We start from the raw sequence: 13,304 nt of genomic DNA, 5'->3' as shown, positions 1-13,304 counted from the left end.
ACAGATTTGTACCTTTGTCAGCTTGGGGATTTGAACTTGCAACCTTTCGGTTACTAGTCCAACACTCTAACCACTAGGCTACCCTGTGGGAACTCCTTCAAGACTGTTGGAAAAGCATTCCAGGTGAAGCTGGTTGAGCGAATGCCAATAGTGTGCTGTCATCAAGGCAAGCGGTGGCTACTTTGAAGAATTAATTTAACACTTTTTTGGTTACTACATGATTCCAAATGTGTTATTTCATAGTTTTGATGTCTTCACTATTATTCTAAAATGTAGAAAATAGTACAAATAAAGAGTATAGGGTCTGAATACTTGTAAATGTCATATTTCAGATGTAAATATAATATAAAATACAAATAAATGAGCAAACATTTCTAAAAAACATTTTTTTCTTTGTCATTATGGGGTATTCTGTGTAGATAGATGAGGAAAAAAATATTTAATCCATCTTAGAATAAGGCTGTAACATAACAAAATGTGAAAAAAGTCAAGGGGTCTGAATACTTTACGAATGCACTGTTCTGGTGGACAGAAATTTAAAAAAGTTAGCATTTGGAGACAGTGGCCAGATAAACAAAACCAATGCATGGATTACTCTCACACGTTGCTTATAGATTGCTTACAGTATAACCAATATGCCATTTAGTAATTTGGGTGAACTATCCCTTTAAGGTGGATCTGGTCTATAGGGTCCACTACATTGAGTGATACCTTTATCTCTGGGGGGTCCAGGGGTTTCCAGTTGTTGGCTTTGAGTTGGTGGAGCTCATCAAATTTCAGGCTGATGTTCTCGATGGACAGCTGCAGCATGTCCCAGAAGCCTGCTAGATCCTGGGAACTGGGCCTCGGGTGGGAATTGGGGTTCTGATACACACAGAGAGTTTCAGTATAGAGTTTAGAGTTTGGACACTGAGGTTCTTGCCTTTACATGGCACAACATAATTCTATGGCAGCCATGTTGGCTCCTCATATTCGGGCCGTTCTAGAATTGTGGTGGCATTTGCGTCCCTCGCCTTTGTAACCATGAAAAACACTGAAATGAATTACAGTCACACAACATGTTTTGCTATCTATTGAACTGTTTATCAATGATAAACATAATGCAAGTAAGTCATTTATACTGAAAAACTTTGTTTATGCATTGTTTAAAGTACTTAGGGTAAGCAAATTGGCTTGTCCCAGGAGGGATGTGTAGAGTATAGTGACATGTTTTGGGGAGGTAAAATATAAATGGAGGGAACTAACATTGTGAGGAAAATGATTAATCATAAATGTGATTTTCCCATGTTGCGTTTATATTTCCACACTATGAGGTTGGAATGATACTATGAAATAGTGAAAATGATGATAAAGCCCTTTTAGTGCCTGTTTTAGTTGGATGGCATTTTGGAGGTAAATAGACCAATAAAAAAGAAGAGGTCCAAAAATCTCTGCCAATTACAGCTACCCAGCTAGCACATATGGTTCCTTGAAATGTGTTATTTTTTACAATGGTTGTGGGAACAAAACTGTTAGTTTCCTGACTGGGGAAACTGAAAATGTTTTTACAATTTTTTTGTCTGTTCTGTGAACATACCTTTTTAGGTTGCAGGGAGGTTCTGAGAACGTTTAACTCTGCTTCCTTGAAAGTTTCCCTGGGAGGTTTTATTAACGCTCTTAGAACTGAAATGATAGGTTATTTGGATGTTTTAGAATAACCTCCTTAAAACCTTCACTGAATGTTTCAATAAGACTTTTAATAACACAGATAACCCAAAATAAGCTAACTTTTTTGAACTCCAAACACAGATAGGACACATGGAAATTCATTTCCTTAGTTAATGAATCATGTGAATTACACACCTTTTTTTTTTTATTGTGTCATGTCGTCAGTGAGATTTGAACTTATGATCTTTGGTTCTCTATACATTGAATTAGTCTACTGCAGCACCAGGATGGGAAAGTGAAAGGGAGATACCTAGTCAGTTGTTCAACTGAATGCATTCAACTGAAATGTGTCTTCCACATTTAACCCAGCCCCTCTGAATCAAAGAGGTGCGGGGGGCTGCCTTAATCGAGCTAGCATTCCATGTTTTTTTTTTACGCATGCAAAGCTATTTATTTTAGTCTATTCAAACAGACCACATTTCAAAAGGAAACTCATTAAGATCAGGTGTGGCCAATTAGTGGGCACGGCCGACACACCTGAACACCACTGGTGTACCACACACCCCCGCAAAAAAAATACCTGTAAATGATTGATGACCTTAGATATGAGCATTTGTGGCATCCATTTCACAGAATCCTAATTTGTACGTTTACTTACTATTCCTACTTGTGGCACAATGTTATCATAATGATACAAATTATTTACAGTAATTAAGCTACCATATTAGTTGACTTAGAATGGGAAGATGCACCCAGATCCATATAAATAAATACAAATCAAGAATTATTTTCCAAAATGCTATGCCCAAATGCCATTGCAATTCAAGAACGACCCATTTACCAAAAGCACTTCATGGAATTTTCAGATTTTTAAACAATGCTATGTAACTGAATGTAGAGAACAAAAACAAGATTTCCAAATACTGATGAATGAATAAATGGAATGCTCAAAGGCTCTGACATGGCACCCATTCTAAAAGTTGTCTGAACTCTCTGAACATATGGCTTTGCACAGGACTGTGTTGGACTTGGAACCATTCCAATTTTCCTATCAGTATGTCATCAGCATACTAGTCTGGGACTATTTCACCTTGTCCCTCCACACTTCAAAGTTATTATGCTTTGAGTGGTGAGTGGTGATAGACTAGACTACTATCCAGCTAGAATTTGCATGCATAGCAGTGTTTGGCCTGACACAGTGTCAATTATAAGCTTGTATAGATCATCACATTATGTGACAGTTGGCTCTGATGGGCTTGCTGACACAGTACACTAACTCTGCAGTGTGTGTGTGTGTGTGTGTGTGTGTGTGTGTGTTTTACATACCTGATTATCCTTACACAGCTCCCGAAACTGCTGGAACTTCTGAGACATAAGTAGCTGGGCACTCCCTATAGCACTGCGGATCTTCCCCAGTACTGCGGAAACACACACACACAGACTTTGCCTTTGATGAGTGCAAGGCTATAAATATGTGGAGAGAGGGAACTGGGAACCTAAACTGTGAATTCTGATGAGAAGGGGAATGTTTATCCTGCACACCAAATAAACATACCTCCTAACATGACATTGAGTTGGGGATGTAGAAAACCAGCCTCCTGTCTCATACGCAACCTCAAATTAGGGGGAAAATACACTGCAGAATCACTAGTCAAGGGCTGCCCAGCAGACAGTCGCCCTTCACCTACTGTAACCATGTGTTCTCTCCATCGGAAATAATGCATTAGCAGTAAAGGAAGAAATAAGTTATGTCACTAGGGACAAATCTAAGGAATAGTATTCAAGCCGAATAAAGTCTACCACATTGTGCCCATGTGTCCCAAATGACACCCTAATCCCTATTTAGTGCATTACTTTTGACCAGAGCCCAGTGGGGCCTATATTGGAAATAGGATGCCATTTGGGATGCAGAGAGTGTCAGTGTGGCACTGATAGTGTGGAGCTATGGAGCTGGCAGCAGGCTTGAGGAGCTTATTAAGTGAGTTTGAGCATGAAAACCCCCATTGAGCATTGCTGTGAGAGGTCATTATACTGTTTATCTACAGGACAGATGTATGGCCGGACCCGTCCAGCAGCTAGCTCCCTATTGATGACTATGTCTGCAGAGGAGATAGCAGGCAACAAGCAGGCATTGTGGCTCGCTGCTATGAATGCCATGGCAGTGTCTCTCAAATTGCACAATAGTTCCTATGCCTTCAGGTCAACATCACCCAAAAATACGAAGAGAGAGAGAGAGAAGTGATTCTACTGACTCACTACCCCTAATGCACCGCTTTTGCTCCCGTTCGCACATATTCAGCTCCATATCCATTGGTTGATGTTGTTTATGTACATGCACGTGTGTTGTCCCACTCACTCTCCTCCGGCAGCTCGTTCTCCATCTCGTCCTGCTCCATCTGCCGGCACCAGCCCTCCATGCGCTCCATCTCGGCCTGAAGAAGCTTCAGGAACCACCTCCCGTCCCTGGAACACATCAACCCCCGTCCCCCCACCACCACCTCCATGGGGTCTTCCACCTGATCCATCCAGGGGTCTGGCGGGGGCAGGATGGATGGGTCCAAACCCACCTCGCCGTACTCCTCCACAGTCAGGGCGTGGTAGTGGTTGCCCGAGCCCTGGATGGAGACGGTAGAGGTGGCGGCGTCCTGGGAGTACTGGCGGGGCATGGTGGCCGAGTGGCGTATCACCATCTCTGGGGCGTCGACGGGACAGTAGTCAGGGTCGTCTAGGTCGGCTTGGACCGCCGTGGTCACACTGTTGGACCTGGTCATCCTGCGGTAACTGGAAAGAGAACCACAGATTAGAGATCAGAGTTAGTGGATGTGGGGTTAATAGAAGACATGCGGGCTTAGTATATCAACACAGATCCCAGATCAGATCGGACAGGTGTGGGGTGTTTGCGAGTGGTGTCATGGGGGCGTTTGGTCACCTGGCTGATTCAGAAGCGATGGAGCGTGGCCTCATCAGTCACCGTGCCCTGCTGTAGGGCTAAGTCTTAGAGATAACATACACCCACCCTCAGGGCCCTGCTGTACAGCTTGGGGTGCAGCTTTGATTTAGCCTGAGAGGCTTTGTGCCCCTGTAAGACTCCTCTTGCCAAGTCTCTCTGAGCAAAGTGCCAACACACAGCCACAAAGTCACACACTTGCACACAGATAACATCTTTTCAAAATACACAGATGGGCACGCACACACACACGCACGCACACACACACACACACACCCCCAGTGCTAGAGAGAAGTGCCAACTAAATGTACAATTAGTGGACAGCCAGCAACCAGAGGACACCAGCAGACTACAACAGGATACAAGATAAACAGATAAATGACAGAAAATCATTCACATGCTCTCTCTCACGCGCCATTTTTTACTACAGTTTACTATAAAATACTACAATACTTACTATAGAATTCTGTAGTAAACTGTTGTATACTGTAGAATACTATACTACACCCTGTTGTGTCCCTCGATCATGTGTACTACTTAGTATAGAATGTTGTAGTATACTGTAGTAAATAATAACTTTTCAAAATATGCACACGGACGCACGCACGCACACGCGGCTTGCCAGAGGAGGGGAGTGTTAGAGAGAGAGGTACCAACTGAATGCACAATGAGTGGACAGACAGCAGCCAAGGACACCAGCAGGCTACAACAGGATGCAAGATAAACACTAACACTAAACACTGTAGGGCAGTCAAATTCCACGTGTAGTAGGCCTGATTACTGGTCTGCACATGCTCTGGGTACACGGCTAGGGATGCCGTCTGGGCCAGCAGCCTTGCGAGGGTTAACCCGCTTAAATGTCTTACTCACGTCGGCCGTGGAGAAGGAGAGCCTATAGTCCTTTGTAGCGGGCCGCGTCGGTGGCACTGTGTTATCCTCAAAGCGGGCGAAGAAGGTGTTTAGTAAGTACGGAAGCACAAGACGTCGGTGTCCGCGACGTGGCTGGTTTTCTCTTTGTAGTCTGTGATTGTCTGTAGACCTTGTCACATTCGTCTTGGGTCTTAGCCGTTGAATTGCGACTCCACTTTGTCTCTGTACTGACGTTTTGCCACGGAATTCTAAGCAAATATTGTCTGCTAAATGAACAAGTGTAGCCTACAGCCATATGGCATAGCCAGATCAGGACCTAACATAAGGACAACTCAGAGTATGCTATCCTGTTAATCTGAAATAGACAACATTTTCTTCATATCATGTCTCGTTAAACCTGTCTAAAATAAATAATGGATTTATTGTGAATGTGTAGGTTATATTTCCTGGATTTATTAGATTTGTTCTTAATGTAGATGTTCCAAAGGTCTGCATCAGTGGCTTGTAGGCTGTGTGTGGAGCCAGGAGATGCTTAATATATTTATGTTAATTTCTGTCTATTACAGTGAGACCGGCAATTATTTACTTGACAATTACCGGTTGACAACATTTTGTGACCGCCACAGCCCTGCTGACATGAATGACAGAAAATCATTCTCTCGCTCTCTCTCTCTCTGACATGACCTGCTCACAGGGTGACACACACACACAGACCCTGAAGTCACTCCATCCATCAGCCTCACCCCATCTCTGGCCAGTCCCTCCTCCTCCACTTCACCCATTTATCTATACCTCCTCTGCTCCATTAATCTCCCTTCTTTCATGAACAGAGAGCAAGAGGGGGAGAGGAGCAGGAGAGAACAAACACACTCACAGTGGAGGGCTACCAGCGCCTGTGTGTGTGTGTGTGTGTGTGTGTGTGTGTGTGTGTGTGTGTGTGTGTGTGCTCGCAGCTGTTAAAGAGTAACTGCTCTGATCAGGTGTGTAGTCATAATGATCTCAGGCTCCCTCCTAGCAACTTCCTGTCTGTGTCAGGGCAGAGAGGGGCAAGGCCAAACACAAGCGCGAGAGAGAGAGGGGGGGGGGGGTTGAGTAGGGAATGAGATGAGGGAGTGACAGGGACAGAGAAAAAAGAGAGAAGGGAAGAGGGAGGGAAGGAAGTGAGAGAGAGAGCGAGAGGGGTGGAGTAAGGAAAGAGGGAGTTATGGAGAGTGAGAGAGAGGGTGGCAGTAGGGAGAGAAGACAAAAGCAACACAGGTTATTTTTACAGTGCAGTAAGGTGGAGTCCTTCACAGGGCCTTGTAAATTACTTCAGGGGTTAAGGGCGGCCTGCTCTGCTCTGTTGTATTCTACTCTGCTCTGCTCTGCTCCGCTCTGTTGTGCTCGGTTCTGCTCTGCGCTACTCTGTTCTGCTCTGCTCGCCAACTGGGGGAAAAGCTGCTCCAAGACTGGATGACTCTCAGTCTGGATTGTGGCTACAGTGGAACTTGTATATTGTATTGTATTCTTCTCTTAGCTCCTAGTTTGTTCCGGGCTAATTCTGGATAAGCCCAATCCCAGTTTTGTGTCAAAACGTAAAATGCTTAGCACTAAGAACTGAAACGCATCAGTAGGAGGGATCGCTAGGAGTCCCAGGCATATTAATGGATCCTGCATGTCATGTGTGTATCCCAAATGGCACCTTTTATAGTGCATTACTTTTGACCAGAGCTTTTTGAACAGAGATCTCTGGGTCCTGGTCAAAATTGTGCACTATGTAGGGAATAGGGTTCCATTAGAGTCGCAGTCCATTTCTCTGTCCCTTTGTCCTCTTTGACAGGACCATAAAGCAGTAGAAGGTCTGACTGGCTCTGACCTTTCAAGGCGGTCAAAGTGGGTTGAGGACAATATGATTTGAAAACTAGGACCACTATTGACTGCAAAGCCAGCCGTGAAAAAAAAAATCCAACCTTCACCTACCCCATTTGCTGCCATGAGTTGACCATATGGAATTTTTTTATTTTACCTTTATTTAACTAGGCAAGTCAGTTAAGAACAAATTCTTATTTTCAATGACGGCCTAGGAACAGTGGGTTAACTGCCTGTTCAGGGGCAGAACGACAGATTTGTACCTTGTCAGCTTGGGGATTTGAACTTGCAACACTCTAACCACTAGGCTACCCTGCCGCCCCTGTGGGGTCATGACATAAGTCGGAACATCTCTGTAGAGTAGTTGCTGTTTGAATGAGGATTTGAAGTTAGATTGAAATGGGTAGTGCTGTATTCAGCTTTGTTAAGTAATTCAGTCATTAATATTTTAAAGTATTACTTATTAACCTGTTGAGTGTAGAGGGCAGTATTTTGATGTTTGGATGAAAAACGTACCAAAATGAAACTGCCTATTTCTCAGGCCCAGAATCTAGAATATGCATATAGTTGTCAGATTAGGATAGAAAACACTCTAAAGGTTCCAAAACTGTCAAAATATTGTCTGTGAGTATAACAGAACTGATATTGCTGGCGAAAACCTGAAGAAAATCCAACAAGGAAGTGCCTAAGAGATACTAATCTCCCTGTTCCATTGCATGCCTTCCCTCCAGTTAAAGGGATATCAACCAGATTCCTTTCCCTATGGCTTCCACATGGTGTGAACAGTCTTTAGACATAGTTTCAGGCTTTTATTCTGAAAAATGAGCGAGAAGGATCACATCACGTCAATGGATGGCTGGGTGCCAGCAGAGTTTTGTATGCGCAACAGCTTGGAGCAGACATTTTCTCTCTCTCTCCTATTGAAAAAGCTACGGTCCGGTTGAAATATTATCGATTATTTATTGTAAAAACAACCCGAGGACTGATTAAAAAAAATGTTTGACATGTTTCTACGAACTTTACGGATACTATTTGGAATTTTCGTCTTCCCCCTCGTGACCGCTCGAGCCTGTGGATTTCTGAACAAAATGTGCCAACCAAATGGAGGTTTTTGGATATAAAAATAATCTTTATCGAACAAAACGAACATTTATTGTCTAACTGGGAGTCTCGTGAGTGCAAACATCCGAAGATCATCAAAGGTGAGTGATTCATTTTATTGCTTTTCTGAATTTCTACTTTGCTGCTAGCTGTTTGTAATGTTTTATCTGCTGAGAGAGATGTCCTAACATAAACTCTTGGATAGCTTTAAAAAATATATATTTTACCTTTATTTAACTAGGCAAGTCAGTTAAGAACAAATTCTTATTTTCAATGACGGCCTAGGAACAGTGGGTTAGCTGCCTGTTCAGAACGACAGATTTGTACCTTGTCAGCTTGGGGATTTGAACTTGCAACCTTTCAATTACTAGTCCAACGCCCTAACCACTAGGCTACCCTGGATAGCTTTTGCTCTAAAGCTTTTTTGAAATCTGACACGCCAGGTGGATTAACAACAAGCTAAGCTGTGTTTTGCTATATTGCACTTGTGATTTAATGAAAATGAAATATTTGTTGTAATTTCATTTGAATTTGGCGCTCTGCAATTCAGCGGATGTTGACGAAAATGATGGGTGCGAAACTGGATGGGTGCGCCAAGAAGTTAACTTCTTGGATATAGGGGGCGCTCTTTTAATTTATGGATAAAAAAACGTGCCCGTTTTAAGTGCAATATGTTGTCATGAAAAGATGCTCGACTATGCATATAATTGGCAGCTTTGGAAAGAAAACACTCTAAGGTTTCCAAAACTGCAAAGATATTATCTGTGAGTGCCACAGAACTCATGCTACAGGCGAAACCAAGATAAAACTTCAACCAGGAAATGGGCAGAATTTTTGAAGCTCTGTTTTCCATTGTCTCCTTATATGGCTGTGAATGCGCCGGGAATGAGCCTGCCCTTCCTATCGTTTCTCCAAGGTGTCTGCAGCATTGTGACGTATTTGTAGCCATATCATTGGAAGATTGGCTATAAGAGACTACATTTACCAGGGGTCCGCCCAGTGTCCTTTGTCTAAATTGGTGCGTAATCTACAAGCTGCACGCAGTCATCCAGTGATTGAGAGGAGAGAGGAGGCTTTCAACGAACGATATATCATGAAGAGATATGTGAAAAACACCTTGAGGATTGATTCTAAACAACGTTTACCATGTTTCAGTCGATATTATGGAGTTAATTTGGAAAAAAGTTCTGCGTTTTGAAGACTGAATTTTCTTTTTTCTTTTGGTAGCCAAACGTGACACACCAAACGGAGCAATTTCTCCTATAAACAAATAACCTTTCATGAAAAACTGAGCATTTGCTATCTAACTGAGAGTCTCCTCATTGAAAACATCTGAAGTTCTTCAAAGGGAATGATTTTATTTGAATGATTTTCAGTTTTTTGTGAAAATGTTGTCTGCTAATGCTAACGCTAAATGCTACGCTAGGTGCGCTAGCTGTTACACAAATGCATGTTTTGCTATGGTTGAGAAGCATATTTTGAAAATCTAAGATGACAGTGTTGTTAACAAAAGGCTAAGCTTGAGAGCTAGCATATTAATTTAATTTAATTTGCGATTTTCATGAATAGTTAACGTTGTGTTATGCTAATGAGCTGCAGGGATAATTACACTCCTGGATACAGGTTTTTTTCGTAGCTAAACGTGACGCACCAAACGGAGCGATTTCTCCTAAACAAATAATCTTTCAGGAAAAACTGAGCATTTGCTATCTGAGAGTCTCCTCATTGAAAACATCTGAAGTTCTTCAAAGGTAATGATTTTATTTGAATGATTTTCTGTTTTTTTGTGAAAATGTTGCCTGCTAATGCTAACGCTAAATGCTACGCTAGGTGCGCTAGCTATTACACAAATGCTTGTTTTGCTATGGTTGAGAAGCATATTTTGAAAATCTAAGATGACAGTGTTGTTAACAAAAGGCTAAGCTTGAGAGCTAGCATATTAATTTAATTTAATTTGCGATTTTCATGAATAGTTAACGTTGCGTTATGGTAATGAGCTTGAGGCTGTATTCACGATCCCGGATCCGGGATGGCTCGACGCAAGAAGTTAAGGAGTTTTTAGGGGCATCTGTACTTTACTATTTATATTTTTGACAACTTGTATTTTTACTCCACTACATTCTTAAAGAAAATAATGTACAGACCCCTTGACTTTTTACACATTTTATTACGTTACACTCTTATTCAGTGATGGAAAATGTACCCAAATTGTCATACTTGAGAAAAACTAAAGATACTTTCAAAGAAAATGACTCAAGTAAAAGTCACCCAGTGAAATACTACTTGAGTAAAAATCTAGAAGAATTTGGTTTTAAATGTACTTAAGTATAAAAAGTAAAAGTATAAATAATTTCTAATTCCTTATATGAAGCAAACCAGACGGTACCATTTTCTTTTCATTTTTCAATTCACGGATATTCAGGGGCACACTCCAAAAGCATTTAAAAACAAAGCATGTGTGTTTCGTGAGTCCACCAGATCAGAGGCAGTAGGGATGACAAGGGATGTTCTCTTGATAAGTGTGTGCATTCACAATTTTCTTGTCCTGCTAAGCATTCAAAATGTAACAAGTACTTTTGGGTGTCAGGGAAATGTATGGAGTGAAATGTACATTATTTTATTTAGGAATGTAGTGAAGTAAAAGTAAAATTTGTCAAAAATATACATGGTAAAGTAAAGAATAGACACCCCAAAAAACAACTTAAGTGGTACTTTAAAGTATTTTTTCTTAAGTACTTTAAACCACTGGCCTTATTCTAAAATTGATTAAATGAAAAGAAAATCCTCATCAATCTACACACAATACCCCATAATGACAAAGCAAAAACAGGTTTTTAGAATTTTTGCAAATGTATAAAAAATGTATCACATTTACTTAAGTATTCAGACCCTTTAATCAGTTACTTTGTTGAAGCACCTTTGGCAGCATTTACATCCTTGAGACTTCTTGGGTATGACACTACAAGCTTGGCACACATGTATTTGGGGAGTTTCTCACATTCATCTCTGCAGAGCATTGCCGCACAGCTATTTTCAGGTCTCTCCAGAGATCGGGTTCAAGTCCAGGCTCTGGCTGGGCCACAAAGACATTCAAAGACTTGTCCCAAAGCCACTCCTGCATTGTCTTGGCTGTGTGTTTAGGGTTGTTGTCCTGTTAGATGGTGAACCTTCGCCCCAGTCTATGTTCTGAGTGCTCTGGAGCAGGTTTTCATCAAGGATCTCTCTGTATGTTGCTCCTTTAATCTTTCCTTTGATCCTGACTAGTCTCCCAGTCCCTGCCACTGAAAAATATCCCCACAGCATGATGCTGCCACCACCATGCTTCACTGTAGGGATTGTGCCAGGTTTTCTCCAGACGTGACGTTTGGCATTCAGGAAAAATAGTTCAACCTTGGTTTCATCAGACCAGAGAATGTTGTTTCTCAAGGACTAAGAGTCTTTTAGGTGCCTTTTGGCAAACTCCAAGTGGGCTGTTGGCAGTCTGTCAGAGTGACCATCGGGTTCTTGGTCACCTCCCTGACCAAGGCCCTTCTCCCTCTATTGCTCAGTTTGGCCGGGCGGCCAGTTCTAGGAAAAGTTTTGGTGGTTCCAAAATGTAAGAATGATGGAGGCCACTGTGTTCTTGGGGACCTTCAATGCTGCAGAATTTATTGTATCCTTCGCCAGATCTGTGCCTCGACACAATACTGTCTCTGAGCTCTATGGACAATTCCTTCGACCTCAATGCTTGGTTGTTGATCTGACATGCACTGTCAACTGTGGGACCTTATATAGACAGGTGTGTGCCTTTCCAAAACATGTACAATCAATTTAATTCACCACAGGTCAACTCCAAGTTGTAGAAACATCTCAAGGATGATCAATGGAAACAGGATGCACCTGAGCTCAATTTCGAGTCTCATAGCAAAGGGTCTGAATACTTATGTAAATAAGGTATTTCTGTAATAATTTGCTAACATTTAAAAACAAAAATGTTTTTGCTTTGTCATTATGGGCTACTGCGTGTAAATTGATGAGGAAAACAACATATTTAATCCATTTTAAAATAAGGTTATGTGGACAAAGGGAAGGGGTCTGAATACTTTCTGAATGAACAGTACTTTCTACTCCATACATTTTTCCCTGACACCAAAAAGTACTCGATACATTTTGAATACTTAGCAGGCCAGGAAAATTGTCCAATTCACACAATTATCAAGAGAACATCCCTGGTCATCCCTACTGTCTCTGACCTGGCAAACTTACTAAAAACACATGTTTCATTTGTAAATGATGTCTGAATGTAGGAGTGGGAGGGGGGGGGGGCTACCCCACCATAAAAATAAGAACATTGTGTCATCTAGGTTGCTAGAAAGGAATCTGAAAATATTTATACTTTTATCTTTGATAATTACATATATTTTAACAATTACATATACTGCTAATACTTACACATACTTAAAAACAAATGTAGACTTTTACTCAAGTAGTATTTTACTGGGTGACATTTACTTGAGTCATTTTGTCTGAGTTGTCTGCGCAGACAGCTGACAGATGTCTTGGAAAGGTAGCCAGGTTGTTTGTAGTGTTCCTCTCTTTTACTGCTCTCCTCCACTCCCTCTCAGTTTGGCAGGCTTAAGCCCAGTTCAAACACTGAGGTGAGGTTATGACCCCCCCCCCCCCACACACACACACACACACTCACACCTTTTCTGTGAGTGGGGTAGGGCCACAGAAGAGATGCATTCTCACCGTCTGGGAATCTAGTGTATAGGGGCACTCTGCCCAGACCATGACCTCCCAGAACGGACCGGCTGCGACACACACAGACACAGACACACGCACACAAATTCAAACATGCACTAAGGGAAGGTACATGTGTGACATTAAACCCCAGAGCCACTTGACTAGT

General features: G+C 41.9%; 1 protein-coding gene across 2 annotated transcripts in view; it reads right to left on the bottom strand.

Moving 5' to 3' along the window:
• Positions 1-13,304, bottom strand: part of dlgap1b (discs, large (Drosophila) homolog-associated protein 1b) — a 269,804-nt gene that overhangs the window by 7,696 nt on the left and 248,804 nt on the right. For both annotated transcript variants that reach the window (XM_031835966.1, XM_031835967.1), the window contains exons 10-12: positions 4,004-4,428; positions 2,974-3,065; positions 712-864 (exon numbers count right to left, since the gene is read on the bottom strand). In XM_031835966.1, coding sequence (XP_031691826.1) covers positions 712-864; positions 2,974-3,065; positions 4,004-4,428 — 670 coding nt within the window. The remainder of the gene's footprint in view (positions 1-711; positions 865-2,973; positions 3,066-4,003; positions 4,429-13,304) is intronic.

Source organism: Oncorhynchus kisutch, linkage group LG11 (assembly GCF_002021735.2).
Source record: "Oncorhynchus kisutch isolate 150728-3 linkage group LG11, Okis_V2, whole genome shotgun sequence".
NCBI classification, from domain to species: domain Eukaryota; kingdom Metazoa; phylum Chordata; class Actinopteri; order Salmoniformes; family Salmonidae; genus Oncorhynchus; species Oncorhynchus kisutch.
The sequence above is the reverse complement of the archived record's forward strand: the minus strand, read 5'-3'. Positions and strand labels throughout refer to the sequence as shown.